The sequence below is a fragment of the Mastigoproctus giganteus genome, chromosome 5 (genome assembly GCF_048544385.1).
Source record: "Mastigoproctus giganteus isolate SK-2022 chromosome 5, ASM4854438v1, whole genome shotgun sequence".
Classification (NCBI taxonomy): Eukaryota; Metazoa; Arthropoda; class Arachnida; order Uropygi; family Thelyphonidae; genus Mastigoproctus; species Mastigoproctus giganteus.
Genome location: NC_143579.1, coordinates 207,434,805 through 207,451,867, shown reverse-complemented (window position 1 = coordinate 207,451,867; position 17,063 = coordinate 207,434,805). Strand labels below are relative to the sequence as shown.

The window sequence follows — 17,063 nt, the reverse complement described above, 5'->3', positions numbered from 1 at the left end:
TTTTATATATTTTATTGCAGCATAAAGTTCAAAATTGGCAAGTGTTTCATTTTTTTATGTTTGTGTGTGTGTGTGTGTGTGTGTGTGTGTACAGGGTGTCCATAAAGTCCTTATGCACTTCAAAACTGTAATAACTTAGGTTCTATACGAGATAAAAACAATATGTAAAATGCATTGGAACTGGGTAATTTATTCTAGTTTTTATGCACAAAAATAATTATTTAATTTACTCTTTTTTTCTTTTTTTTTTCCAGTTAGTGTACCCTATAAGAGATGGCTTCAGTAGAAGAGAAAGTGAACCACATCCTCTGGTTAGCAGAGTTTAAGACCATATCAGTAGTTAAAAGAAAATTGACAACACATTATGAAAAGGAAGCAACTACAGAAATTCAATTTCACACTAGACGAAGGAGTTTAAAAGACTGGTTCCATTAATTAGATAAGCTGATAAGAACCAATAAGCTGCAAACTGGAAGGCCTGGATTAAATGAGGAAATTGGAATCTGTTGAAGAAGTTTTTAGTAAAACCCAATTTTTCTAGATCTTGTTAATCGAAAATCACTGAGACAGGCATCTCTGAAACTTGGTGTTCCTAAGTCTTCTGTTGTCTGATAATTTATATGCATCCCATACATTTTTCTTCTCTGCCACGAGCCTCAATTAATCTGATATTCATTTAGGCCTAAACCTTGAACAGTATTTCTTAGTTGGTATGGAAAGCCTAGTAGCTTCCAAGATTACTTGAACACTTCCCATTTAGAATTTACTGTTAGTAAAATCATAGTTGGTCCCACTGTATAGAATTTAAAAACGGTATGAGACCACCATAGTCACCTTTATGAAAGCAAAAACCCTTCCCTTTACCCTTGATGGTAGTTACATCTTTAAGTAAATCCCACATCAGTGATCACTGTGATCACTGCCACCTAGTGGTTCCTTTATCTGCTGATTCTAAATGCATGAGTAATCACTGCTGATAATCAGATCAAGGGTATTATTTCTTCTGGTTGCATCTCAAATAAGCTGCTGTTTTGTTTCTGGATTGAAGAGTGGAACCCATGTCACATCCATTGTGACAATCAAGGAAAAGAAAAATGCAAAGATCCATTCACTGCAGCATCTTGGGTGAGACCTGCTTCACACAAGTTGACACTATTGTCTTTTTGTTCCTGGGAAAGTTGCCTTGAAACCCAACAAGCTGACAATTTGCTCATTCTGAGATCTTCATGCAGTATGGTATGTGCAGACCCAACAGAAATGGCTGTAGCTGTTGCAATTTCATCCTCTGTTGATGACCTGTTATCCAAAACCATTTCCTCAACCTGGTGAACATTGGCCTTGGGACAAATAGTCCTTCATGAACCCAGCTATAAACATTTTTCACATCCATAAGGGCTGCTACAGGACACACTTCTGACATTTTTTGATGGATTTCAATTGGACTTTTCCTGGCAAGATGCAAAATTTGGATACAGACACGTTCTTGATGAGTGAAGTATGCCATTTTAAGTATTATAAAGATAGTATACTGTTTAGGGTGCTACAATCAATGTAACATACTGCATTATGCTGCCATCTTCTGAAAACATTCAGAACTATGCAGACAGGCTGCAAGAGCAGGTCATGGAGTTTTGTCAATGATATACAGGAATTTTGCTAGCAGGGCAAAGGAAGTGATTGTCCTTCTGTATAAGGCAATGGTCAGGCCACGCCTTGAGTACTGCATATAGGTCTGGAGGCTTCATTTTAGGAAGGATGTAGATTTGCTTGAGGGTGTACAGAGAATGGCAACAAGATTGGTGAGGGGAATGAAGGGATCCTCTTACAGAGAGAGACTTCAGTTCTGCAAATTGCAGCGGCTGGAGACTAGGCACCTGCGAGGTGATCTGATTGAGGTGTATAAGGCCTTGAATGGGTTGAGCACGCTGAATTCTGATGGGATTCTTCCACTTGTTCAGAGATTATGAACCTAAGGGGGCATAAATTCAAATTGAGGAAAGACAGCTGTAGAATAGATGTACCTGGATAATGCAAAATTAACCAGATAAATACCCGAGAACACATTTATATCAATACATTTCAGTCCTAAATTTGGAAGTATTATTGTATCCCGAGATATTTCGTGTAGTCCCAAATAACTGTTTGAACTAAAAACGAGATATCTCGGGATAATCCATGAAAGCATTAATGGAATGCATTCATAACTGCCCATAAAAATCCAACCAAATATCAATACCAGCATTTGTTTAATTTCTTTTTTTTTTTCTCTTGTGAATGGGATACTAGAAACCATAAAACCGGTATTTGTTAGTCCTTCCCTAAATTAAGTGCTTTGTAGAAATCCAAGCAATATGTAATGTGTCGATTATGTGTTTGCAGGCCAGTTTGTGCATAATACACATGCAAGCAAAACCCAACTTCTCCCACCTGAGATTGCTAACTACAGCCACAGATAAAAAAGCCTTTAGAAATTCCAAATGTTGCAGGGAAACAAATTATACAGTACATGCAAAAATCTTTGAAATATGCATTAAATCAGTTATCCAGATAACAAGAGCAACTTGTACAGAAACAGAAGACATGCATAATAAATTTCTACCAGTGTGTGTTTGATTGTTTATATTATAGTTTAAATGTGTTTATCCTGATTTATGCAAATATTAATAAGTACAGTTTGAAATTTTATTTGTTTTAAAAGCTGAGTAACAAATTTCATTTGTTACTTAGCATGAGCATCCAGTATTAGAAAGACAACTCTTTCTAGAATATGCAGGTAATAATACAGGTAACCCTCGTATAACATTGTGGTTAGGTTTCTATAAAATGTCGTATTGTGCAAAAAAGTACAGAAAGAGGTGGGGGGGGGGTTATGTTCCAAAAGTTAACAAAAATATATCATTCTAGATTTCGTGTATCTTCTGCTCTCTAAAAAATCAGTAATCTGGTTTTGTTTGTTTTTGCTTGATAACGCTTTGTGAATTTCATTGTATGGAACTAAGCATTTTTGAAGCTCCCTTTTGAACTTAGCACTTAATTTAGGGAAGGACTAACAAATACCGGTTTTATGGTTTCTAGTATCCCATTCACAAGAGAAAAAAAAAAGAAGAAATTAAACAAATGCTGGTATTGATATTTGGTTGGATTTTTATGGGCAGTTATGAATGCATTCCATTAATGCTTTCATGGATTATCCAGAGATATCTCGTTTTTGGTTTAAAAAGTTATTTGGGACTAACATGAAATATCTCGTGTAGTCCCAAATAAGATTCTAATTGCTCAGCTATCTTTATGCCTTCCCATATGCTTTTTAGTGTAAAATTGGGAAGTTTAGAATTTTCACTGCACTATCATCCTCTGAATTGATTTGGTTTAACTATGATGCCATTTTCACCAAATCTGCTTCACCAGCCGGCCTCTGCTACCAGTAATTTTTGAACGTCTTCAGTAATCATATCTTTTTTTTAATTTTATTTTTTTAGGAGCATCAGTGACTAAGGCCATGTGTGTATATTGTCTATAAATTGTGTGTGTCCTGAGGTCGATTTTCTCTTTTGCTGGACGAAAAACCCAAGTTTCCAGAAGAAAAAACCATGCTACCCTAACCTGAGCCTGACTAACTCAGCCACGTTGTGAAAAAAACCCATAAAAATTCCTCCCATCATCGACGGGATTCAAACTCAGATCTTTTCCACCTGGTGTGGGGAGGAGGGCGATTCTATCAACGGTTTGTGCTACCCACGAGGGCTTCAGTAGTCGTATAATCAAAACCTTCCCCTCCCGACGTAGCAAGTTCTACTATTGCACCGATTCTGTTTTCTGCTGGTTTGACCATATTTCCTGAATGAACTGACTCTGGCCATACATTTTTCCACACACACATTTAATGTTAGCAGTTTTACTTCTTTGAGCAATAAAGCTATGATTCTGATACACTCCACAATTGAGAAATCTTTCCATGTCTCCATTAGTTCAATAAATTCAGAATCAATTTTTTCCAAAATCCATTGCAAAGATTTTCTGATGTAATGAGTTTTAAAGGTGGATATAATGCCTTGCTCTAATGGCTGAATGAAACAAGTTGTATTAACATAGTACAACTGTGGTGGTAGAAACATGACTTCAATGTTTGGATGACTTAAATCTTTTGGATGGCCTGGTGTGCTATCCAATAGTAATAAAACTTTAAAATCTAAAATTTTTCCATAAGTTCAATAACACAACATAACACGGGGATTTCCCAACAAAATAAAATACATGGATTTCTGAATAATTTTTTTTTGACTAGTGAGTCAACAGCAGGGATTGTAAAAGAGTGGAAATGTTGAAAAATTACATCCAACATAATAGCAGGGTTCCTCCCATGCAAAAGCTCAAAAATACCCTGTTACGCGAGATTTGCCAAAATTCTCGAACCGTGTTAGGGCAAAACCATGTTATATAAGTACAGTGTTGTGTGAGGATTGCTGCAATTTATCAATCGTGTTAGAGCGAAAGAGTGCTGTAGAAGTACGTTGTTATACGGGAGTTGCCTGTAAATAAATAAATAATTAATATTGCCTCTGATGCATTTGCACTATATTTATACATAATTAATATTGATATTGTAGTGTAAGAAAAACAATGTAATTTAGGGTTTATGAGGTAGGATTTCAAATTTATTTATTTTTTCACAAATGATCAAAGGACAAATGGTAAAGTTACACGCAATCAGATTCTACTGTACTTCAGTAAAAATATTTATATCTTTTAAGTTTCAAACATTTCTTACTTTGAGATCATTTAAGGAGAACCGAGCCTTTGAAGAGTCCCTGAAATCTATTACTTGATTGCTAAGACTTTGTTTTGTCACTTGACGCTGGTAAATTTTTTCCTCAATGGTTCCCTGTTTATTAAATTGCTCTTTTAGCATATTTTCTTTTACTGAGAACAAAAAAACTAAAATAAACTAAAACTAAAAAAATTAAAATAATAATTTAATAATAATTGACTAATAGTAAGACAGAAAAATTATAATTGATAAACATTATTTATTAATTAATAATAAAGAATGTATTGAGTAATAAAGAATTGCATCTATATTCACACATGAGGAATTCTGTAAGGAAATGGAGGGCAGAAGCTTATCAAACTCTAACAGGAAGCTAAATCATTTTGTAATAATTAAAAGCAAAGTGGAGAAGAAATTGTTGAAGTTAAACATAAGAAAGGCACTTGGGGTGGATGGGATATATCCAGTTATATTAAAGGAAGCAGCAAAGGGTGTTGTTGTTATTTGGTTTTTAGGAGCATTAGTATCATCTAAGGGATGTAGTATCATCTATAGGATCATCTAAGGCCATATTGCTCCGGGGATATGTGGTGGTCATTCCCTGATCTTTTCGCATCCTCCGTATTTGGTGGTCATGAGCTCGAACCCTGGTCTAATCAAGAAGCATGCGCTACGCACTGCTGCTCCTGCCCACCTGGCTATGGAGACACCATCAAAGGGTGACATGAGTAACTACAGACCTGTTAGTTTAACTTCTGTTCCGGAAAAAATAATGGAGTCACTGGTTAAAAAAGCACTACAGGATCATCTAGACAAGAAGACCGCAGTTACAGTTCAAACACAGCATGGGTTTGTTAAGGAGACATCTTGTCTGATCAATTTGATTGAATGTGGCCACAAAGGAACTGGATGCAAAAAATAATTTTGATATCATATACTTCGATTTCAGGAAAGCTTCTGATACTGTTGCACAACGAAGACTACTTGTAGAAGGATAACAGAAATTTACCTCAATATGATACATAGAACACTTCCATATGATACTTTCCAGAAATTAAAATGAATAAAAGATTAATGCAAAATGATTACAGTAAAAAATCAATTGAACACAATTCAAAAATTAAGTAAAATTCAAAAAACAATTTAAAAAATTAATTAAAAATCAATTAATGTTAAAATGTAAATTTTGAAAAATGATTTTCCTTCCTGAAGCAGACAATGCTTTTCGACCATGTGTCGTGATCAAAGGAATGGATATTACGGATTGTGTGAGCTTGAATCTTAGAGAGATTATTTATCCTCACGCATATGCGTGAAATGGTGCGATTATTTGTCTTCACTCATGTGCACAAAAGACCATGAATCAGAGATTAGATATGGATGAGGAATGTTAATAGAATTCTCATGTAATTTAATTTCAACGGTTTTGGAAATTAATAAAAATGTATCTTTTTATTAATAAAATAAAAATGTATGTTTTTTGTTAACAGCATGAAAGGCCAATTCTGACGCTGCTGAACAAGAAACATGTACTGATCACGCATGCTGTTTTAGTAGTAGTAGTAGTAGTGGCATGTGATGCAAGAAAGCAAATGTATGAGCTTATGCAGCATCAGCCAAAAAAAAAAAATCACACCATTCCCTCCAAATGCCTATCCAGTTCCTCCTTAAATTTATTCAACTTATCAACTTCCACGACAGATGGAAGTTTGTTCCAGTAATTAACCACCCGCTGGCTAAAGGCAAATTTCCGCACATCTATTCTACATCTGTCCTTTCTTAATTTGAATTTATGCCCCCTTAGGTTCGTAATCTGAACAAGTGGAAGGATCCCATCAGAATTCAGCGTGCTGAACCCATTCAAGGCCTTATACACCTCAATCAGATAACCGCACAGGTGCCTAGTCTCCAGCCACTGCAATTTGCAGAACTTAAGCCTCTCCTGATAAGAGGATCCCTTCATTCCCCTCACCAATCTTGTTGCTCTTCTCTGTACACGCTCAAGTAAATCTACATCCTTCCTAAAATGAGGCCTCCAGACCTGTACGCAGTACTCAAGGCGTGGCCTGACCATTGCCTTATACAGAGGGATAATCACCTCCTTTTCCCTGCTAGCAAAATTCCTATATATCATTGACAAAACCCCATGACCTGCCCTGGCAGCCTGTCTGCATTGCTCAAACTTCATATCTGACTGCACAATTACTCCCAGGTCTTTTTCATTTTCTACCACCTTAAGTGTAGTACCACACAGTTGGTACGTTTCTCTGGGGTTACTTCTACCCATATGCAGTACTTTGCATTTGTCAAGGTTAAACTTCAGTTGCCACTTCTTAGCCCATCTGCCCAAATTATCTAGATCCTGTTGCAGTAGCACACTGCCATTACTGTCATTAACAACCCTGCCAACCTTTGTATCATCTGCAAACTTCGACACTAAGCCTTCATCAATATCTTCATCAATATACCTTCATCAATATCATTGATAAATATACAAAACAACAGTGGACCCAACACCAACAATGAGCGAAAATCACGCAAATCCTTGGTAAGATGAGTCGCAATCACTGCAAGAAATGTTGTATACCAATTTATTTATTTGTGTCGCAAAAGAGTAAAGGACTGAGCAATTGTTCAGTATAGTGTTTAATTTCCATATTGGTCTGTCCACAATCTTAAATTCAGTATCTTTAAAGAATCTGTTAAGCTGCTTGTGCCACTGTTCGATGTATGGGATAGAAATAAATTATTTTTTGATGTTACTATTGTTGGTTGATGTAGTTTTTTGTATCCTATTCAGTTTATTTTAGCAAGGGGGTAACCCCTGTTTAAGATTCTGCTGGTTAATATCTGTATTTCTGAGTCTAAAGCAGATCCTGTCATTGAATGTTTATAGGCATTGAGAAACTGATTAAAAATAATAGCTCTTTATAAGTGAACGATACCTGTTATAATGTAGAAACATACCGGTGTTTGTTGGTTTACGATAGATGATAAATTGGATTTTATTCACATCCTAAGTAAGCGTGAAATTTAGAAAATTTAATGACTTAGTATTTGTATTTTCCCTTTCTAATGTAAAATTGAGTCTAAGATGAATATAATTAAACGGATGTAAAATGTCTTGAATAGTGCAACTATTAGTAATAACCAGAACATCGTCTAAGTACCTGCTACAAGAGGTAGAACTCCGCTTTAAGCCGCTAAAACTCAATCCTCAATTGGCAAATCAAAAATTTGTTTATACACTTTGTCTCGAAATGTGGTATGGTTGGCTTCAACTAAAAGTTTAAGTGAAAAATTTCTTTAATAGGAAGCTATGTATAATTAATCTTTATAGTTATTATTTAACATATCCCAAAGAATATCTAATGTGTATTCAACGTTTACATTCGTATATAAGGAAGTAACATCTGGAGAGAATAAATTATCGTTATCGCTGAGTCTACAGTCCTTAAGGTTATTAAATAATGTATCTTAGTTTTTTATCCCAAACTGTATCGCCTGTCTAAAGGGTTTTATAATACTATAAATATGTGTCTAAAGATAAAAATGCCAAGTTTCTGTAAGAAACAATGAGCCAAATAGGAAATCCGTTCTTATGTAGTTTTACCTGACCAAAAAGTGGAGGAATATTGTTATGTTCTGCCCCTCAATTCCTTTAACTGAGACATGCCAATGTAGTTATTTTTTCGATACGTGGTTAATGTTTTATTGTGCTGATTGACCAAATTAGTAGATAGTACTGGGTCTACCTCAAGATAAGTAGAGGTATCTGATAAAATTGAATCTAACTTATTTATATAATCAGTTTTTATCGAGTATTACAACTGTATCTACTTTATCTGCTCTCTAAATAATAATGTCTTTATTTTCCTGAAGTGCATGTAAAGCTGAACTTTCATGTCCTATTCGGACCATTGTTACGAAGGTTGGCAAGGTTGTTAACGACATTACGCTACTGCAACACAATTTAGAAAAGTTGAGCAGATGGGCTCAGAGGTGGCAACTGAAGTTTAATTGACAAATGCAAAGTACTGCATATGGATAGCAGTACCCCAAGAGTAACATAAACTGTGCAGTACTACACTAATGAAAAAGGTCTGGGTATAATTGCAGTGAGATTAGCATTAGCATTAGTTGAGGCATATGATGCAAGAAAGCAAGCCTGTACAACACCAGCCAAAAAAAAAGAAACCTTCCCATTTTGCCCACTCAGCCACTCCAAATGATTGTCCAGTCCAGCCCTAAACCCATTCAAGCTGCCAACCTCCACAACAACAGACGGAAGTCTGCTCCAACAATCAACCACCTGCTGACTAAAGGCAAACCTCTGCACATCCATTCCACAACTGTCCCTCCTCAATTTGAATCCACGCCCCTTCAGGCTCCCAGTCTGAGAAAGTGGAAGCATCCCATCAGCATCGAGCCTACTCAAACCATTCAAAGCCCCACACACCTCAATTAGACCACCCCACAGGTGTCCAGCCTCCAGATGCTGCAACCCACAGAATTCAAGCCCCCCCCCCCCCAAGTGCACCCCCTGCCCTTCCCACCAATCCCATTGCCCTTCTCTGTAATTGTTCTAGTAACTCCACATCCCTCCCAAAATGAGTCCTCCAGACCCGCATGCAACATTCAAGGTGTGGCCCGAACCATTGCCTTACACAAAGGGACAATCACCTCCCCGCCCCTGCCAGCAAAACTGTTATATATCACCGACAAAACTCCATGACCCGCTCCGGCAGCCTGTCTGCACTGCTCAGAGAACTTCATATTTGAGTGCACAATTACCCCCGGGTCTCTTTCATTCTTAATTACCCTGAGTGTAACACCACATAGTTGGTAGATTTCTCTGGCGTTACTACTACCCATATGCAGTACTTTGCATTTGTCAATGTTAAATTTCAGTTGCCACTTCTCAGCCCATCTTCCCAAATTTTCTAGATCTTGTTGTGGTAGCACATTGCCATTACTGTCATTAACAACCCTGCCAACCTTTGTATCATCTGCAAACTTCGACACTAAGACTGATATACCTTCATCGATATCATTGATAAATATACAAAACAACAATGGGCCCATCACCGAACCCTGAGGGACACCACTAACAACATTAGTCCACATAGAGCAGTACCCTTTGATCATCACTCTGTCTTCTTCCACTCAACAATCTTTTATCGATTGTAGCAACTTGCCCTCAATGTCATACTGCTCCAATTTGTACAGTAGTCTTCCATGTGCAATAGTATCAAAAGCTTTCCTGAAATCCAAGTATATGATATCAAAATTATTTTTTGCATCCAGTTCCTTTGTGACCACATCATAGCATCCAATCAAATTGGTCAGACAAGACTTCCCCTTAACAAATCCATGCTGTCTGAATTATTACTGCAGTCTTGTCTAGGTGATCCTGTATCACTTCTTTAACCAGTGACTCCATTATTTTCCCCGGAACAGAAGTTAAACTAACAGGTCTATAATTATTTGTCACCCTTTGAACCCGCTTTGTGAATTGGGGACATTTACACAACTCCAATCCACAGGGACCTCCCCTGAATGTAAAAGAATGAGCTCATAATTATGGCTATTTCCCTTGCTGCCTCCTTCAATATAACTGGATAGATTCCATCCACCCCAGGTGGATTTTTTATGTTTAACTTCAACAATTTCTCCTCCACTTTGCTCTGTTATTACAAAATCACTTAGCTCCCTGTTAGAGTTTGATAAACTTCTGGCATTCCCATCCTTGAATAACTCCTCATGTGTGAATGTAGATGCAAATTACTCATTTAGTTTATCAGCTACTTGAGCAGGATCGTCAAAAGTTGACCCATCTATGTTAAGTGGACCAATCTGATTCATCCTTATTTGTGTCACCTAGATCTTGTTGCAGATCTAGTTGCAGACCCTTCCTTCTAGAATTTACATAAGTAAAGAACTCTTTGCTGTTTTTTTTTGCATCCTTTGCCAAATATTTCTCTTAATCTACCTTCGCCTGCCTAACTTCCTTTGTGACTTGATTACAGACAAGCTTATATCTGCCGTAAGCATCTGTGTCACCTGATAATTTATATGCATCCCATGCATTTTTTTTCTCTGCCATGAGCCTCATTAATTCATCTGACATCCATTTAGGCCTGAACCTTGAACAGTATTTCTTAGTTGGTATGAAAAGCCTAGTAGCATCCAAGATCTTAATCTTGGAGGCTACTAGTCCTGAAGGCTTCCCAATTTGAATTCACTGTGGGATCAACTGATGATGTTGGTAACATCATCAGTTGACCCACTTTATAGAATTTAAAAACTGTTTGAGACCATTGTAGTCACCTTTACGGAAGCAAAAACCCTTCCCTTTACCCTTGATGGTAGTTATATCTTTAAGTAAATCCCACATCCGTATGCTGTGATCACCGTCACCTAGTGGTTCTTTTATCTGAAAATTCCTAATTCATGAATAATCACTGCTGATAATCAGATCAAGAGTATCTCTCTCTCTCTCTCTCTCTCTCTCTCTCTCTGGTTGCCCCTTAAACATTATGCTGTAGAAAACAATCCTCCAATAAATCCATAAAAGTCTTCCTAGCGTGCGAGTGACCAATCCACAAGTTCCAGTCAACATCTGGAAAGTTAAAATCCCCCATTACAAGACATTCTGATTTACTGGCCCACACTATTTCTCTGCACAACTGTTCATTGTACTCATCAGAGTCCTTAGGCCTATAACACACTCCCATTCTCATTTTCCCTTTCTCAGTGTTTATGTCACACCAAACAGATTCAACATTGCACTGTCCACTCATGCCAACTGGATGCACTTCTTTAGATTTTGTGTTTCTTAACTAACAGCATAACCCCTCCTCCCTTCCTACCCTGTCTATCCTTTCTGTACACATTGTACTCCCCAAATTCCAATTCTGCATTCCTTATATCTGGGTTACACCATGTCTCTGATATCCCAACAATATCTACCTTTGATGTCTTGATCAGCACTTCAAATTCATCAAATTTATTTACTATGCTTCTAGCAATGGTGTACATGCAAGTATACATGCACCTGTTCTTACTGTTGGTTACCCTAACACAACCCATGTATTTACTTTGTTCCATGATGATTCCCAAGAGCTCTTGAAATCCCCAGCAACTTGTCTCTAGGCTGCTGCTCATTACAATAGAAGCAGTGCAAGAATCACTTTTGCCTCTGTCTGCAGCTACTGTTAATCTTTTAGTCTGTGAATCCCCCCCCCCACAAGCTAGCAGTTTTCCGACCCATATACAGGAATTTTACTAGCAGGGATAAGGAGGTGATTATCCCTCTGTATGCAGCAACGGTCAGGCCACACCTTTACTGGTTTGCGGCCTCATTTTAGGAAGGATGCAGAGTTGCTAGAACAATAACTCCAGGGGCTCACATCTGGTGAGTATGGGCTTGGCACATCTAGGGTCCTGAGCTGGTTATCATCATTCTTCTCTTTCTTGGTGAGGCCCTTCTAGTTTTGACACTCTCTCTCTCTCTCTCTCTCTCTCTCTCTCTCTCTCTCTCAGGGTGACTCGAGAATTTTTTTTTGGCAGTATAAGCCTCAGGCTTCCTTGCACCATATGGATAATAATAAGTACAGAGAAGCACAACAAGATTGGTGAGAGGAACAAAGGGGTGCACTTATGAAGAAAGGCTTAAGTTCTGCAAATTGCAGCATCTGGAGACTAGGCACCATCAAGGTGATCTGATTGAGGTGTATAAGGCCTTGAATGGTTTGAACAAGCTCAATGTTGATGGGATTCTTTCTTTTGCTCAGATTAAGCACCCGAGGGGGCATAAATTCAAACTGAGGAAAAACAGTTGTAGTATAGATGTGCAGAAATTTGCCTTTAGCCAGCGGGTGGTTGATTGTTGGATCAAATTTCCATCTGTCATAGTGGAGGTTGAAAACTTAAATAAGTTCAAGCCGGAACTAGACAAACATTTGGAATGACTGGGTGGGTGAAATGGGACGATTTTTTTGGCTGATGCTGTATACGCTTGCTTTCTTGCATCATATGCCTCTACTAATGCTAATTAATGTGTCAGTTTAATTATCCTTAATTAATTATGTTTCTCACTGCACATCAGAAAGCTTATAAGCTTAACAATTTCAAGCTGAGGGGGGAAGACCATACTTTTAGAGTAAAGAAGGGCCCTATACTTTTTTTTTCATTCAATGAATAAAAAAATATGCATAGTTCAGCAAAAATATTTTATTGAACTAAAGAAATTCTTTTTCTTCTGGTAAAAGATACTAGAAATTCAACTATTATGATTATTGTATAACTTGAAAATACATTTTAAAATCATTTCCTCCATGATGTAGTGAAAAAAAGTCAAGCATTTGATTTTCTCTATTTCATTCAGGACAAAATTGGAAAAGAGTGTAAGTATGCAGCTGCTCTTCAGTTTGCTTGCTAAGATTGTAGCACCTCTGAAGAGAAAATCTCAAAATAACCATATGGAAAATATGTTAGAATTAATGATAATCAGATTAGATTAGATGGAGGAGTATATGTATTAATAACCACAATAAACTTTTTCTCCAAGGCCCCAAAGTTATCTAAGGTGGATTAGAATTGTTTATTAACAATTCTTATTTAATGAGTGAGATCAGGTCTGATCTCAAGGTGAGAATACCACTGCCTCTGTTATTTCTATTTTTTAAAATCTATGAGATCACTAATATTAGGTAAAGTTAAATCCACAGTTATTAAATAGCCATGTTTCAGTGATGCAAATAACATCAAAAGTATATGAAATGAGTAAGATCTCAAAATCAGAAAGCTTATTCTCTTTGCTATAAGCATTTTACCAAAATCATCATTATCATCATCATCAGCCATTTTCAATCCACTGCAGGATGAAGGCCTTCTCCAGCAACTTTCCAGTTCCTTCTGTTTTGAGCACTGGCCAAATTTACCAAAAAAAAAAAAAAAGAGTTAATTCGAAAAAAAAAAAAAAAATTGTTGGATGGAATTGGAATCAAACTACCTTCTGGAAGGTTTCATTCATCATAGGTACTTTAACAACATGGGGAAGGCATGGTAGCAAGAAACAAGTGAATTATGTAATAACTTTAAAGCCACTTTACAAAAACAACACATTCATGTATACCACTAAAAAATACAGAATGAGGAGTATACAGAGGCGGATGAATAGGGAATAGTTAATTTAATAGAACGAAAAGAAAAAGACAGCATGGGACAGTTACAGAGTGATAAAAAGTACTTGAAGTTTACATGTTATAAGTTGTCTGTAATAGTGCCACAGAAATTATTAGGCTGCAAAGACAGTACAAAAAACCAGCTAAAAGAGTAACGAAAATAGCAAATCCAACCTTCACATTTGCAAATTTTAAAAATGTGAAGTTTGGAAGAGTGGTTAATAACCAGCATCAAACAGTGCTACTTCAGCATCACATACGTGAGCTTCAGGGATAATCAGATAAGTGGTAACTATGCTCTAATGCTGCAAAATGCAAAGTTTTACACTTGGGAAACAATTCCAAAATAACTCATACACTGGGGGGGATTGAGTTAATAATGGCAGAGAAATCAGGGGGTTTGGGAATCATAAGAGAGGCCATAGCCTCTCTTATGACTCACGTGAGGCCATAGCATCCTGCTGATGTAGTTCAATGTAGAAAAAAGGTAATAAGTCAACCATTCTGCCTACCTTTAAATCATCAGCAAAGTCTGACAGTTTTCCATATATATATACTCTCATCAGTTTGTTTATTATGTTTGTTATTTTGGAGCATTAGCAACTAAGGCCATATTGCTGCGGGATATGCGGTGGTCATTCTGACCTTTCCTCATCCTCCGTATTTGGTGGTGACGGGCTCGAAGCCCGGTCTAATCAAGAAGCGTGTGCTATGCACTGCTGCTCCTTCCCACCTGGCTACGGAGGCGCCTACTCTCATCAGTATCACTGAAGAAAACTGGAAACAAGAGAGTGACTCTAATACTGAACCCCGAGGGAATCTGTTTGCTACATTAGTCCGTTACTCTGAAGAGTGCCCATTAAATAATTACCACCCTGTATCTCTTTTCACTTAGCTACCTCCAGATCCACTTGAGGATCTTCCAAGTAATCCCAGTATGTTCCAGTCTGTACAGTAGCCTCTCATGAAGAATTGAATAAAAAGCTTTACTGTAATCTAGATATACAATATTGAAATTGTTTCTAACACCTGATTGCTTTCAGAGACATCTACCTTTGTTAACCAGATTTGTCAGGCAAGGCTTTCTCTTAAGAAAGCCACAATATAATCCCTTTAGGACTTCACTCTTATCAAGATGTTTCTGTATTGCATCCTTAATAAGATTCCATATCTTACCCGCTACAGAAGTCAAACTCACTGGCCTTTAGTTACGCATTTCCAACTTAGCCCCTCCCTTGTGAATGGATGAATCATTAGCACTTCTCCAGAGTCTAGTGGTAATGATCTCAGTAGCAATTCTAATTGTATGATGCATTCTCTTGCCTTCTTTAATATAACTGGATGCATTCTATCTATCCCAGAACTCTTGCTTTCTTTCACTTCAACAGTATTTTTATGATAGGTGCTCTTCACAGATCATTATTATTAATCTTACAGCAATCTGATTCTATGTTTTCCCCTTGTTCAAATAGTCTGAAATTCTGGTTTGATTATCTATTTCACTAATTCAGACCTGAAGGGAGCCTATGCAATTTAGTGCGTTCTTTTTTTACATTAACATATGAGAAAAAACTCCTTATTCCCATTCTCAGTTATTTTTTCCAGTGATTTCTCGTAATGAGCTTTTGTTTTTCTTATCTGAACCATATCTGCTGACAGTTCTCATATGTGGCAATTCCCCATAATAACCTGCAGTTATACTAATTTTGAACTTGAAAGTGAAATGTAGTGTACTGTCATTAGCAAAACTATGGACAAGGATTCCAGTTAATAGGAAAAGATTATTGACACATAGGGTAAAATGAATGTGGGGGGACAGAACCTTGTGGAACTCTGACACTACCAGGGGCTCCCAGTTTATGAACATCCAATTTACAAACTTTCAAATCTTACCACTCTCCATTTATGAATTTTTATCTCAATCTTATGAACTTTTCTGTGGCTTCATAAAACATTATCCTTTAAAAGTAAAATGGGTAAGAATAAAATATTTTCAGGTTTTATGTATTGAATTAACTTAGATAAAAGGTGATTTATTTTTAGAATAGTTTTATTAATTTATTGCCCGGAGAAACTGTTTGTTATTCTTTCTAAAATCATTTAATGTTTTAAATGTTTTAAAATTTAATAATAAGTGGCTTTATGACAATTTTATTGCATCTGTAAACAATTTAAACCATTAGCTGAAAGCGTTACTTTTGTAATTGTTATTTCTTTTTGAATTATACAAAAGTAACTGTTCTTTATACACAACTTTAAATTGTTGCACTAAACTTCTGTGTTTTAGCGATTTTTTTTAAGCAAAGCATTCTTGTTTACTCACATGCTTCATTAGCTTGTTATTTGTTATTTGGTTTTTAGGAGCAGTAGCAACTAAGGCCATATTGCTCCGGGATATGCGGTGGTCATTCCCTGACCTTTCCGCATCCTCTGTATTTGGTGGTGACGGGCTCGAACCCCGGTCTAATCAAGAAGCGTGTGCTACGCACTGCTGCTCCTTCCCACCTGGCTACGGAGGCGCGCCGCTTCATTAGCTCAAAGTATGGCTCCCCTGATGCAAATGACTTGTATTGTATATTGCAATAAAGATTTTGTTCTTAGGACATATAAATCTTATGATTATCCGAGTTCTATCTATACACTTGCACAATTGCATAGTGAGTTTACAATACAATTATTAGCCATATTTAGTTGTCATATGGGCTTGAACCATAGTCAACTAAAGCGTGCGCATGTGTGTGTGATGCTGCACCCTTCCATTGATCACTCAAGTCATGTAAAGTTGTCTTGCAGTGAATGTTTTGTTTTGGAATTCATCATACCATTATATTTGTAGAAAAAATCATTCCCGCTTCATAAACGTTTTGCTTTACAAACTACAGTAGAGCATTGAAAATCTGAACATCAATAATTCAAAATGTCAATAATCTGTTTGAGTCAGCATTTATTTATTATATATAAATACAATAAATAAATGCTGACTCGTTGCGCCAGTTATTGTGATTGCATTTGCGAATTGAATTTTGATTCTATTAAACGGCAATTGTAATAAGAGAAAATTGGAGGAATACAATCCACAGACTATATAAAAATGAAGATATAAAGCA

The 17,063-nt window shown here is 36.8% G+C and overlaps 1 protein-coding gene across 1 annotated transcript in view; it reads right to left on the bottom strand.

The window, feature by feature from the left end:
* The window catches only part of LOC150086038 (DNA repair and recombination protein RAD54B-like), a 354,517-nt gene that overhangs the window by 65,416 nt on the left and 272,038 nt on the right, over positions 1-17,063 (bottom strand). The window contains exon 21 of the mRNA XM_090374778.1: positions 4,769-4,882. Within this exon, the coding sequence (XP_090230904.1) occupies positions 4,769-4,882 (114 nt within the window). The remainder of the gene's footprint in view (positions 1-4,768; positions 4,883-17,063) is intronic.